This window comes from Tachypleus tridentatus, chromosome 13 (assembly GCF_004210375.1).
Source record: "Tachypleus tridentatus isolate NWPU-2018 chromosome 13, ASM421037v1, whole genome shotgun sequence".
Taxonomy (NCBI): domain Eukaryota; kingdom Metazoa; phylum Arthropoda; class Merostomata; order Xiphosura; family Limulidae; genus Tachypleus; species Tachypleus tridentatus.
Window position 1 is genome coordinate 137,106,910 of NC_134837.1, and position 15,041 is coordinate 137,121,950.

General features: G+C 29.7%; 1 protein-coding gene across 13 annotated transcripts in view; it reads left to right on the plus strand.

Moving 5' to 3' along the window:
- Positions 1–15,041, plus strand: part of LOC143237571 (lysophospholipid acyltransferase 5-like) — a 124,694-nt gene that overhangs the window by 92,931 nt on the left and 16,722 nt on the right. For all 13 annotated transcript variants that reach the window (XR_013020140.1, XR_013020141.1, XR_013020142.1 and 10 more), the window contains 3 exons: positions 1,122–1,288; positions 5,954–6,101; positions 10,166–10,324. Coding sequence is in view for 9 of the 13 variants with exons in the window: in XM_076476979.1 (XP_076333094.1) it covers positions 1,122–1,288; positions 5,954–6,101; positions 10,166–10,324 (474 nt within the window). In the remaining 4 variants the exon portion in view is untranslated. The remainder of the gene's footprint in view (positions 1–1,121; positions 1,289–5,953; positions 6,102–10,165; positions 10,325–15,041) is intronic.

A 15,041-nucleotide genomic window follows, 5' to 3' on the forward strand; every position in this document is an offset into this window, starting at 1 on the left:
AATAGTTGAAAAAAACTTTTATTTTTCTTATTATAGTGGAAGCAAATTTATGCTAGTGTGGCTGAAAACTTTGAGTCAGGAATGCCTTCCCTGTTTTTACCTTTAAAATAATGGAGAAAACATATTCAGTTTACCTTTTTTTTGTTATGTACTGTGTTTTTCAAGAAAGTATTCCTTGCCTAAATTGAGAGATACCTGTATCCAAGTGGTTGAAATTTTGCAATTATGATTTTTCATTATTTATTGTTCATCTTAATCAGTTATTCTTCTATTCACAAAAATAATAAGTGATCAAAATTAGTGTTTCTGATTATGATCATTATTATTAATCATTTCAACTGTTCATCTCGTGGTAATAAGAAATTAGTTCAATATGTGGGTGATTAATAAACCCAACAATTAATCAGTTATAATAATCCACTAATCACCTAGCTCCATTACAAACTCAAGAATAGTTTTTCTGCTTAGCAAACTGCATCTTAAAAAATATGCAGTTATGTAAAACAATTCAACAAATATGCAAAACAAGACAATATCAACTTCCTTTTACGGATGAATGGTGTAAGTTGGAAATGCCTTAAATAAATCTCCCAAATAGTAATGTTTTTAAGTTGTTTATTCTTTTATATTTGTTTCAACAATCAAGCTTCTTTTTAGAAGAAGAGATGCAAATAAATCAAGGTCAATATTTTAATCATTAATCCTTTCTTGATAGAAAATTTTTTAATTTGATAGGTAAATTCATTTAGTAATTATGGACTAGTTATTCAAAAATGTAAGTGTTAACTACATGACTGAATTTTAATATTATCTAACAAATTGTACAGTCATGACTGTTGGTCTTGGAAGTGATAGCTCGCATGAAAATGCTGTTTTAGAATTTCATTTTAAGTATAACAGATAATTCTGTTATTATAGAGACATCAGTTATTTTGAATTTAAGCTGCTTATTTGAAGTCAAGAAACTTGAAGAGACTATTTATCCCACTTATTAGCAAGAAATAATATATTTCATTTTTTTGTTATACTGGTGAAGAAAAACGTGGATACTTGTTACTGATTTCTTTTTATTTGTATGTTTTACAATCAGGCAAATTAAATACATTGGTGCCTTTTCTCAGGAAGGTAGCTGTATCATGGCTGGGTTAACGTATAATGGGCAAGATGAACAAGGTAATGACCTGTGGGATGGCTGTTGCAATGTAAAATTAGGGGATTATGAGAAGACTTCCAACTTTGATGGAGTGATTAGATCATTTAATATTAACACCAATCTGTGGGTTGCTCAGTGAGTATCATTTCATTGTTTCCTACCTTCACCTTATTAAGCAAAGTAGCTTTAATGTAAGTTCTGTGGTCATGAAAGTAATGACACAATTAAGTAAAATATAGTTTGAAAAACTCACAATTACTTAATAAACAGTTGTAAATATAAGACAGTTTCCAGTCTCAGAAGTGCAATAAAGCATGAATAACTTAGTATACAAGATTAAAATCAGTACAGAAACTGAAGAGGCTTGACAAAAGTCTTGTACACTGTACATGAATCAGTGAATACAAAAGAAATGTTAAAAAAAAATCATATTACTATTTCACTGTTATCAGAACATATTGGTGAAACTAAACATACAATTCAATGTCAAAAACTGTTATTTTAGCAGAACCTGGAAATTTAATTAGTATGAATATATGTGAATCTATTGAGGTAATTACCTATTAAAAAAGAGTAAATTTAACTTGTTAAATAATGATGATGAACCTGATGGAAATGTCAGTAGATGGCATGAAATTCTGTAATATGCATATTGGTCTTCTGGAAGTTATGTAACCCTTAAACAGCAGCTATCATCATTTGATAATTTCATGCTTTGTATTCAGTACAGCTGTCATCACTTGATGATACAGGCTAAAAACATTAGTTGGCAACCCCCTCACACAGTAGTGACCAGTGACCATACCCATTCAAAGTGTTGCATCTGAGTAGTTTTTGTAGTGTAAGTCGTAGAAGAAGAAGAGTGTGTCAGCTAAAGGAGTAAGGCAAAAACGTTTTTCATCAAAAGACAAAATTAGCATGTGATAATTATTCCAATAAAGAAAAATACTTTTCATATTTTTCATCATCATCAAATTCAGTTGTTTCAAGCTCTGAACGTGATTTAAATAGTGAATCAGAATCCACTGATTCCCAATGGGTAAGGTGTCATGATTTTGATCCATTTATTTATTCTTTTGACAGTAGAAATGCTGGACTTGCAGATAAATTTAGTCTCATAGATGAATCCAAAGAACATGAATGTTTTATTGCTATATTCGATCAAGGTATAATGAATCATATTGTGTTAGAAAGAAACCAATATTATGAGTTTTGTAAATCCTTGAATTTCAAAGAAAGAGAAAGTAACACTCCCTCTACTTTATGAAGTAAGAAATGGGAAGATAACTATTGGAGAAATATACACTGTTTTTGCTCTGGTGATGCTTATGCCACATGTAAAAAACATGTTGGCTGATTATTGGAAAAATGATCCCCTTATAGGAACTCCAATTTTTCCAAAATGCATTACTTTGGATCAATTCAAGAAGATTCTTAGATATTTGCATTTTGCAAATAATGAAGAACCAAAGGAAAACGATCAAATATGGAAAGTTCAAGAAGTGTTTACTATGGTGAAGATTATAGCTAAGGAATCTTTTTCTCCGTTTCAAAAAGTAGATATCGATAAATTTTTTATTCTTTTCAAGAATAGCATTGTTTTCAAGCAATATATTCCAATCAAGCTCTGTAGATTTGGAATAAAGATCATTGTATTATGTGACTGTGAGACAGGAATTGTAATAGATATGATTATCTATTCTGCAAGTGATGTAGATGTCCCCAAAGATCCCTGATTAGGATTTTCAGAATCAGTTGCCAAGCAATTGATGAAAGACTACTTTGAAAAAGTTCATGTAAAATAATTATCAGTATATAATATAAGTCTGGAATTATGCAACTTTCCCTTTGAAAGTGAGACTGGTTTTTGTGGAAAAGTTAAAACTAATCAGAAGAACATGCCTAAATTTGCATCTCTGAAAAAGGGAGATATTGAGACCAAGAAGCAAGGGAATATTTTAGCACTTCAGTGAAGAGATAAATGTCTTGTTACTTTGCTTAGTACAGTACATGAAAGTGAAATGAAATACAGTGGAAAGGATGATTACAAAACTAAACAACCAATAACCAAATCCTCCGATATGGTTTTAGAATATACTGTCAAAAAAGTCAATGTCACATATGTATGCATACAACAAGAAAAGAAAAGAAGTGAAAGATGGCGACTACCTGGTATAAAGAATGTAGAGTAGCACTGTTTTTGTGATTTTCATATTTGAACTAGTAATAAATAAGGTTTTATTATTATTTTTATTTTCTTTCATATTTTGTTTAAAATTCATATTAAAAATGCTAAAGATTGTGTTTAAGAACTTTTTTTCCCAATTTTTTACATCTGTGATGAGCTGTTATCTGCAACATTGCCACTGTTTAAGGGTTAAATAAAGGGTTATATTTTTGGAAAACATTACACTCTTGAGGAATATGCATTGATATACATTAAAACATGTAGAATGTATGAGACTATATTGCAGTCTCATTAAGTTTTTTACTGATTTTAATTTTGTATACTAAGTTATTTTTATTTTATTGTACTTCTGAAACTGGAAACTGTTTTATTTTCAGAATTGTTTATTAAATAATTGTTGTTTTTTGAACATTATGCAAGTGCCAAGGAATTTTTAAAAATAAAATATAGGTTTGACCCTTTGAATACAAGTGGGTGAAAGTGCTCAATTCATGACATTTTACAGCCATGTGTTCAAAATGTAATTAAATAACTTTATTTTTAATATGTTAACTCTCTCAACACTTGGGAACATGGAGCTTGCATTATGACATTACCCATGAGCTCTTTGCATGTGCACCTCATGAAACGTGTTTATTATATTATTATTATTTATTTTACCTAATCTAATCCTTAGTATTTAGTGATCAGCATTCAAAATTTGATTAATCTACATTTGTTTACATTATATCAATAAATATATAGTATAAAATATAGTTAATAATCTGCATTTTCATAATATACAAGTTTTAAGTTTTTAATTTTAAAAGGTAATATTTTAAGAAATCCTGAATTTTCCCTGGTGTGAAAAATGTAACCTATTTTTCTAACCACCTCCTCTTCTCTAATTTATTTCCCCTGAGATAAGTACAAAACAAAATGTAAAATATTCACTACAAAACTATCATCACTCAAAGCATAAGTGTTTTAGCCTTCACTTTTTGTTTGATTACAGAGCCATCAAATTGAAAATCAGACCCATCTTGTCACACTCATCTCTCACATACTCTCTTTCAAGATTTGTTAGTAGTTCTTTCTTGCATTTAATTTTATATTATTCATAACCTATAGAAAGCCAAGATTTTCATATCTCAAATGATGATTTATTATATTACCTTTTTTACTGAACAGGGAACTGTCAGTTTGTCTTTTAGTACAAGCTTAATTCCGAAGGAAAAAATATCAACTAGATTGAATGACTTTCTAACAGCACTTGCTGCATAGTTAGAAAGTGAGAAAAATTGTGATAAAAATGGAATATTGTCTGCATTTTGCATGTTATTATTCTGTGTTCATTGATACATTATTTAATTAGATAAAAATTATTTACTGCACTATTACCATTAGTGTAAAAAAGTAGGGTTAAGTGTCATTGACAGCTGACAGCAAAAAAAAAAGGCCCATGTAAGTACTTTATTTCCTGTAATTCATATTTATTCTTTATTTGTTATTATAAAAGTAACTAATTATAAAAACTAGGAATCTCCCAGTTAGTTAAAGATTAGATTAGATAAAATAAATTATTATAACAATATAATTAAAATGTTTCACTTGTGAGTAATTTAATTCAGTAGAATAACATAAGCTCCATGTTCTCTTAATTTTTTAAACTTGCAACAAAAAGAGTAGTTAGATATCGTTCAATGGGCAATGAAAAAATGAAGTTTAAGTTTAAATAGATGTATACTGTTATGAGTTTAAAACTATTTAGGATAAACAAATGTAGTTTTATGTTAGAATTTGAAGCTATTCCAGAAATAAAAAAGGGTAACATTATTTTGTTGTTTTTTTTCTTTTGGTAGGTATGGGGTTGTTCAAATTGCCCAACCTTGTATAGAGTTAGGATAGAGAAAATAACATAAAATATAAAGTTTTACAACAAACAAACATTTGAAATGTATTCAGGATTTTAGGAATTATGCAAATGAAATTTTAGATGAAGTTAAGTATTTTTAATCTCCAGATGAAAATCACTTTATACTCAGTCTAGTAAAAAAAACTCAATATGTTTATTGATAAGTCTTTTTTGGTTTATTAAATATACTTCATTAAAAATCGTATTTTTATTTGTGAAAGACTTGTTATACTTACTGATAGTCTGCCAGATTTTTTGAAGACTTTAAATAAGTACAAATTGCCACTTGGTCAGTCAGTGTAACTAAACCCACATCAAGACACTTAATGCACATAATGCAGTTTTCATAATTTAAAAAAAAAAAAATTCATCAACAAATATTATATTATTACATTTGTTTCAAGATGACAGATTTTTGCATGTATCAGAACAAAAATAATCAAAAACTGGAACTTTTTAAAGAAGTTCTTTTAAAATTACTCAAATTTCAGCATTATTTGTAAAACTGAGACTTATTACACAAAGTAATTGTCTACACTGAGTTAATGTAACAAACCTTTTGTATAATTTTTCTAATATATTTTATGCAAGTTTATGATAATGTTTTTTTAATTTATTATGTATCGTAAAGAATGTGCCTTAGATTATTTAAATTTTCTTTAACTGGTTCTCTCTTCTTCACTAAATGTTTATAATACGTTTGTTCAACTCTTCCTAGATATATTTTCAAACGTTTGAAATTCCTTGGGAACAAGCTACTCTCACAGGCAGTTACATTGTTATTCTTGGCACTGTGGCATGGACTCCACTCTGGCTATTATGTGTGTTTTTTTAATGAGTTTATAGTCATGAAGATGGAGAGAGATGTAAGTGCATGATATTTAATTTAGCAGTTAAAAAGTAATAATGCATGCATTAATTGACTATTTGTGTGTTGTGAACTTCCTCCTATTTCACCAGATAAAGCTGACATTTGTATTACTGTTTTTAAACCTCACAGTAGGGAAAGACCTGATCTACAAAAGTCATGTGTTTTTCAAAAATGTTTCTCAGGTAATTACAGCAAATATTAATCTTAGTATTACATCTATAAACATTTAAATTATTTGTTTTATTTTCTCTGCATATATTATTAGTCTCAAAAAAGTTAACATACAAGTTAACATGTTAAAAAGTTACTGCTGGTTAGTGTGATTTTGTTATAGTGGTTGTGTTGATCAGGCATGTAAAATTTATTCATCAAAACAAAGTAATAAAAATGTTTTCAGAATTCACTAACACGCAGTTGCCCTGGTTACAGTTGAGGCAGATTTATGTTTTATATTAATACCTTGCATTAGAGCTGGGCAGTTAATGATATTTGCTGATTGATTAGTGCACTTTATTCCTTCCAACCCATACAAATATAAAAAAGTAATAGTAATAAAAATTGTTACCATCTTGACTTTTACAATCTCTGAACTATTCTGGCATTGTATTCATTTCCCTGCATTTTTTTACTTTGGTTTGGTTTTGGTAGGATAAATTTCTAATACTTAATAAATATTGCCATTATAAGATTGCCACTGTTTGTTTTCAGTGAGCAGTAATATTACACTGGCTTTTTTAAATCTGATAAAATGATAATTAAAAATAGAAAGGTACCTAACTCTCATGATAAGGGGAATAATGTTTTTATTTAGAAGTTAAGGTTACAATTACATATAATTAAGTTGCCATTTACACAATATACTTGTGTAAATTGTTTGAAAAGGATAAACATAAAAATAATATTTTAAAGAAATGAGTCATCACAATATTTTTTAATTAAATACCATACTCACTAAATAGTAAACATAATGTGATTTGATTCCAATTTTACTTCGTTTATATGCATTGTAACTGAATGCAACCATACTATATTTATTTAAGAAGTAAAAACAATATAATTATAAACAAAAAAATTAAACATCAGTAGCACATTTAGCCTTAAACAATTTTTAGTCATGTGACTTACTTGACTAACACTGTTCATGCATTTTTGCATCTGAGTAAATTATTTAAACCTGAAGATGACAGAAACCTTTCCTTTGTTGATATCTTTTACTTTTAAGTGTTTATCATTACCCATCCTGCCTGTCTGTAAGTAAATTGTATAAGCTTATCTACTGTATCTCAAATTGTCTGAGGTCTTCACATTGAAGATAATTTATGTAATTTCAGATGTACATTAACAAATGAATATTTTCACATTTTAAGATGAAAGAAACATTTACTCAGTATATGATAGTTTAGTTTATTCTTTAGTCAATTATATTTAAATACGTAAAATCAAGAAATGGATTATATATTCTCAAGAGGTCATAGATTCTTAGTAAAAATGAAGTTATTGTTTGAGATAGGCAGAAATAAATTTAAAAACTAATCAATAAATATACTTTATCTGTTTAAAGGCAAAATTATTTACAGTTGTACAGAAATGAAAATGTTAATTTTTTTTCTTTGTAATTTACATCAGTTGTCAGAATATCAGAATATGACAAAATATAGTATTTTTGAAGTACTTTTCAGTTAAGGTGGTTAAACTACCCAGTTATAGCATATAAAATTTATGGGAAAATATATGAAAAGATAAAGAAAATCCTGTCTTCAGATGCAGTAATTTCATCCTAAACTGTTGCACCTGAAAATGCATCATACATGCAAAGTAGTACAAAGCTTGTGAAAACCTGAAAGTTATACTATTAATAAGTAAGAATGCTGAATTTTTATTGATGAAAAATAAACGTATCACTTTGACATTTTCAGACAATAAATTTTGATGCTAAGTTAATAGACGTTTTACCCCAAAAACATCAGTGATAGAAATATTATTTTAAAATGCCTAACTTTAGATATAGGTCAATATCATGTGTAAGTTTGGTGAATACCTCTTTCATTGTTTGAAATATTTATTTTCAAAACCTTTTCAAAAATCAGCTCATGATATTTGATGTTCATCAAAAAGTTAACTAGAGAAATATTAAAGCTTACTAGATTTAGCACTTATGTTGAAAAATATTAAACATATGAGTCATGAATATTTGAAATTATGATTAACATTGTTAGAGATTCAAAATGATATTTGAGAAGCTTACCCAAACAAGGAGGTAGTTCAGCTAGAACTGTAGTAGCATTATTGATAAATTTGTATTGCATTCTCTCTTTTATTTATATATGTGGTGTGTGTGTGTGTATGCAAATACCTATAATTGCACACTATTAGCAATTTTAGTAATAAAATTGATTAGAATGCCTACAAAATCATTATGAGTAGCTCATTTGGGTTATAATCTAATGTTTTCAAAGCTATAACTTTATCTAATAATGAGCCTGATATGAAAATCAGAAAAATTAAAAACATTTCATATTTTATAAATAAAATGAAATAGTTATTAAGTATATTTAGAAAAAAAGTCTTCATTTGAATTCATATTTCAGTTTTCATAAGTAGGGACAAGGACTTTGCTTGTTTGGAAGTTATAATACTTGTCAGAAAGATGTTTTGAAACTGATGTTCAAAATAAGCAAAAGTGCAAATACTACATAAGTAATGATTAAAAAAAAAACAAAACAAACTGAAAACAAGCATCCTACTTATATTGATTATGAAAACTGCAGCTCTTATGAAAATAAATGTGTAAAGTGTAGAGCACATTATTAGTGTCTGGACAAACCAAAGCATGGAAATTTACCATGGCAATGTTTAATTATATCATTGTGTTTATTTAAAAATAATGAGTTATTGGCTGATATTGTAACTGTGTTGACTTCAGAATAACTGAAAAGCAAATTTTTACAGTAACTAATAGATGAATCAAATAAAAACAATGAAACTAAACATTGTTTTTGAAAACTCTTGGCTAGTTTATTTGCAATTTCTGAAAACTGAATGGAGGGGATTGGATCCCCCACCATGTCTGTATACTTTTACAGCATTATGTAGTACATTTAATGATTTTTGAAAAAGAAAAAAAGCGGGGGTTTGCTCCTCTTGTCTGTTCCACAAGATCTGTGCCTGCTTATTCAGGATTAAATAATACAGTTATGTAATTATAAATTAGAAATGTTACAGAGTTAAAAAAAACCCAGTAAATTTATACTTTTTTTTTCCATTCCCAAGTAGCTAGAGTGCTCATGGAAGTGGTTGCTACCAGCCTGTAGCAGATAGCCTTAGTAGCTTTGCAATTATAAAGACTGGATGAGCAGCAATGAGAATTAAACTTAAAACGTTCCTATTACATAGCATCTTCCCACTTTCCCCTAATGTAATTTTGTGTTTTAAAACAAACACAATGTCAATATTTCAGTTAGTATTTTTTTCATGACAGTTGATTTAATTGTAGTTTTTATTAATCAGTTGTTGAAATAATAAAAAAAGTAATTATAGGAAACACTAATTTTGATTTTTTTAGTATATTCATGGCATTAATTATTTGCTCATTTAGTTTATGGGACAAAAAGCAGTGTAATCTCTGTTCATATGTAAGTGATTAAATCATCCAATTTTACTTGGCTATGAAACTGTAATATTAAAAGTATACATTTGACTTGGGTTGTTGCTATATAAAATGACATGGTAAGAGACTTGAAGACCAGAACCTGAACCAGTAAGTCACTCAAAAACCAGGACATAAACTAAGGACTTTTAACTAACACTGACCTATCCAAGAGTACAAACCAAAGGTCCTGGGTTGATGTCTTTGTCCTTGAGCCTATTTTCACTCAATAGATTTTTTCATGTGAGCATTTATAATATTAAAAATTTTCCTTTGATTACTGTTGCACAGTAATATGAATCATCATTCTTTTGTGTCTGCTAATGTATAATTATGCATCAAAATAATTTAAACTTTGGGATTGCTTAAATAAATATTTTGTCGGTTTATAGTTCTGTATGTTTGTATTTCAGGTATCTTCCTTAGTAGACAGGATACCAACTATAAAAGCAGTTTTAAGCTCAGGTGCTTTTCATATTCCATTGTATCTGCTAAAGAAGTGTTATGTGCTCTTTGGCATGAGCTATTGTGTAGCACCTTTTGTACTTTTATCTGCTTCCAGGTGGTTAAAGGTAAATAATAATAATCCTACATAATGAGTACTAAAAGTATAAACATGTGATGAAGGCATTGTGATAGCTTGTGGCTAAATGAATATATCAGTATTTTATTAATCTTTGTTAATATCTAACTTGCCCATTTTACTAGTAAATGTGACAGTTTATGCTCATTTAAATCAGTATTAATATATTGAAGGGCTATTCAAAATACTTAAATGTAAACCATATATTTCCCAAAAAGAAATTAAAACACTTTTTGTATAAGGGATCATTAATGGCTTCAAGATGATTAAGTTCAATCAGATTGTTGTGTTTTCTGACCAGAAAATTAAGCTTTTTTTTTTTTTTCAGTACCAGAACTTACTTAGGTAATAGTAAACAAAAGATGGATCTGAAATGCTATTTTTACACATCTCTAGTTTAAAAGATATCATTTAATATTTCCTCAAATATAGGTGTATACTGTTTTTTTTTCCTGTTTGCCAACTTACATAAGTAGTGTTAGAAATGAATAAAAACTTCATAATGTGAGGGCCTTTGAAAGATTCACATTTTGAAAGCTTTCAGATAATGTGTTTTTATTTATTTCTATCAAGACTTCTTAAACTTACATGTTTTTCTAATATCATACAGGTAAATAGGTGATATGTGAGAGGAAAAATTGATTTAACATATAACTTTTATTTATCAAATTAATATTACATGCAGTAAAGTAGAATAACAAAATCTTTCAGCAATGATACATTTTAATTTTAAGAATAACTTAGAACTACTTCCCAATCATCCCCTTCAGAGATAGATGCAGCCTAACAAAATTCATACTAGAAATTAAGGCCCTGTAATATCAAAACTTAAAAATAGACGTCAAAATCAGTTTACTCATATGAAAACAAAAAACATGTACTTAAGAAAAAAATAACTATATACTTAATATTAAGCCTATTAACATAAAATCTATCATGTAATATATAAAATAAAAAAAATACAGATAACCAGAAGAACTATTGCTAAATATTAGCAAAATTGCAGGTTACCCATTGTTGCCCTCTGCTCTTTGTGTTATGGATAGTATATAACTTATCTTACTTTAGAGCTCTGGGACCACTATCTGTAATATTGTTAATGACAAAAGTACAACACTTTTTCTTGCATTTGTAACTGGTCATATAGGTTATGTACATCTGCTGTGATTCTCTAATTTTACTACTCAGGCATAATCTTGCTGGAGAGCAATGAGTGCCCATTCTAGGTCAGGGTCCTTATTTTTCATTTTTCACTATGGCTGAAATAGCCATGGTTTCAACTCCCTCATGTTGTTTAAGATCAGTAAATTCCATAAACAGTTACTGTCTTATCACCTGGCAAGCTAGTCTGTACATGTTTCTGCGTTTTGGTCCAAAGAACGAACTATGACAAAGTCATATTCTTGGAACATTGTTATACAGCGTGTTATCACCCACTCTGGATTTTTAAAGTTTACTAACCACTTTACTAAAGCATTGTCCACCTGGATGGTGAACTTCTTACCATATAAGTAGTAGTGATTATGTTTTATGAAGACAAATACAGTAAGCAGTTCTTTCTTCATGGTACAGTTTCTGCAACTGGGAGTCATAAACATACAACTATCATATGAAATAACACATTCTATTCCATCCTACAACTGTTATAACGTTCCTATAATTTTGTTTTCATTGGTGTGGATAGGCCAGTACTGGAGCATCTATGAAACCAAGCTTTAGGAATTGGAATGTCTGATTACATTTATTGCTATATCCAAAGTACACTTCCACTTTCTTGGGAACAGATAGTGGTAATGCTGTCTTTGATATATTGCTCACAAATTGTTTTGAGTATGATGCAAAGCCAAGAAAACTACAAACTTCTTGCTTTATAATGGGTTAAGGCCAACCTCTTATCACATCTCTTTTAACGACATCCGTAGAAACTCCATTTCTAACACTAAGACCAAGAAACTTTACTTCTCTTCACTTGAATGAAAACTTCCAAGTTTTGAGTTTTACCCTGGAATACTATCTTAAGGATCTCCTGGGGTATCTCTGGAAGTTTGCACCATACTCCTTACCACTTTGTCCAGGTTGTCCTCTTCCACTGTTTTCCTACTCACTTGGCTCCTGTGCTGTTGAGATCTCTCCAGTAGTGATGCTCTGGTGACCCATGTGCTTTTCCCTTCTGTCTCCTTACAAGATCTTCAATTGTTTCCTTTCCTGTAACAGACTGTTTTCAGAATTATGAGTAGAATTTGCCCATTTACACACTTCCCTATCCTTACCATTGACCATTTAGCACTTATTGGAAGGATTTTCACTTTCCACTTTATCTTCCATAGATCTTTCAACCAGTGTCTTACAGAAATAGTTCATCACTGATGTCGAGAAAACCCACTTGTAGTGAAATAAATATGCAAAAACGGCTCGTTTGGGTTGAGAACATATTTTACATAGAAGAGCGAACAACGTTTCGACCTTCTTTGGTCATCGTCAGGTTCACAAAGAAAGAGGTAACTGACTGGAAGCTGACCACGTGTTTGGAAGGAGTTGTGTAACTGAGTGTCAGAATGTAGAGGGTGGTGTTAGATGTTTGAATATATAATTTATATTTTATTATATTAATATAGGTATAAAGGCATTCCTTTATATTGGTTTATTTTGGGTTTAAGTTGTTGTATAAGTAAGGCTTCTTTAATTTTGCATTTGTTTATGTTTGTTTCTTTATTTAGTACTTGAGTGTTTTCTATGGTTATGTTGTGTTTATTTGACTTGCAGTGTTCGAAAACGTGTGAAGGTGACTTTTTATGTTCTTTGAATTTGGTTTCCATTTTTCTACTTGTTTCTCCAATATAGAAGTCGTGGCAGTTATCACATTGTATTTTATGAATAATGTTGGTGTGGTGTTTGTCAGTGTAGTTTTTACATAGTATAGACCTCAGTTTTGTGCCTGGTTTTTGAATAAATTTGGTATTAACTGGAATGTCATATTTTGTTACTAGTTTTTGCCAAATGTTGGTTATTTGTCTGCTGATGTCAGGAATATATGGTATGCAGCAGTATATGGTTTCGTGATTTTTTGATTCATGAGCTATATTTATTTTAGTTGGTTGATTTTGCTTTCTGTCTTGGTGTGTGCGTATTATGTTTTCTACGATTTGTGGAGGAAACTTATTGATGTTGATGAATTATTGTTTTATTTTGTCTAATTCATCGTTAAATTTTTCTGGTGAGCATAGTTTTATGGCTGTGTTTATTTGGTTTCTTAGTATGTTGCGTTTTTGTTTTGTTTCATGTGCTGAGTCCCAAAGAATGTATAGTCCACTATGGGTGATTTTTCGGTGGATTTCTGTTTTGAACTGTGTGAAATCTGTTCTGTAGATTTGAATCCTGCAACCATGTCATCTACATATCTGTACCAGTATAGTGGTGGATGTAATGCTGTGTTAATTGCTTGTGTTTCAACTTGTGTCATAAAAATATTGGCTGGAACTGGTGATACTGGATAAAATAAAAGAACACTTCATCAAGATCAACAAATTTCCTCCAAAAACTGTGGAAAAAGTTATATGCACACAAACAATAAATTCCAAGATACAACAAACTACAAAACCTTACACTGCTGCATACCATGTGTTCCCAACATTTGGAAAAAACTTTTAACAAAACACAACATTCCAGTAAACACCATATTTATTCTAAAACCAAGCACAAAACTAAGGTCCATACTATGTAAAAACTACACTGACAAACACAACACTAAAATAATTTATGAAATACAGTGGAACAACTGCCATGACTTCTGTATTGGAGAAACAAGCAGAAATATGAAAACTAGATTCAAGGAACACATAAAAACACCTTTACATGTTCTTCAACACTTCAAATAAATGCAAGATAACCATAGAAAACACCCAGATACAAATACAACAACTAAAACCAAAATTAAACCAATATAAAGGAGCAACTTTATACCTATACTAATTAATAACCTAACATCCGACTGCAACGCCCCCTACAATCCCGTACCCGTTTATACTCTCATTCCTAAGATGTGCCCAGCAATGGTCAGTTGCGAACTCTCTTTGTTAACCTGAAGATGACCTAGAATACTCATACCAGCCGTTCTGAGATTCATTTTTATTTCAAGTGGGTTTCTCGTTATCAAGGAATCTATTTTTGGCTGTTTGTACCCTGTCATAAAGTTTTCCAGTCTGAACTGTTTTCTGAACATTTCTTGGCTTTCTATGGAGTTGTACGTCTCAGACACTCTGATGGGCATTTACTTTGAGTTTTAAATGATATGTACCTTCACACCCCAATTGCCCAAGCATCCCTTCACTATCTTGGTTTCATCCACAAGAATCATGCTTATGAAATTGACCAACCTTGTAACCACTAAAAAAAAATTGAAATAAATCTAGATTACTCTTTTTCTTTCAACAATGACTTGAAATTATTACATAAAACTACATTTGTGTATTCTTAACAGCTCTAAACTCATAAGAAATACGTGTATTTATACTTAACTTTTATTGCTGTATTGCCCTTTGAACCATGTCTAACTACTATTTGTATCATTATAAATTGTAAATCGCTTCAAGAACATGCGACTTATGTTAATCTATCAAATTGCTTTACCCATGAGCTACTTCATGCTGCTTGCATGGCTCATGAAGAATTTTATTATATTATTTATTTTACCAAATCTAACCTTAATT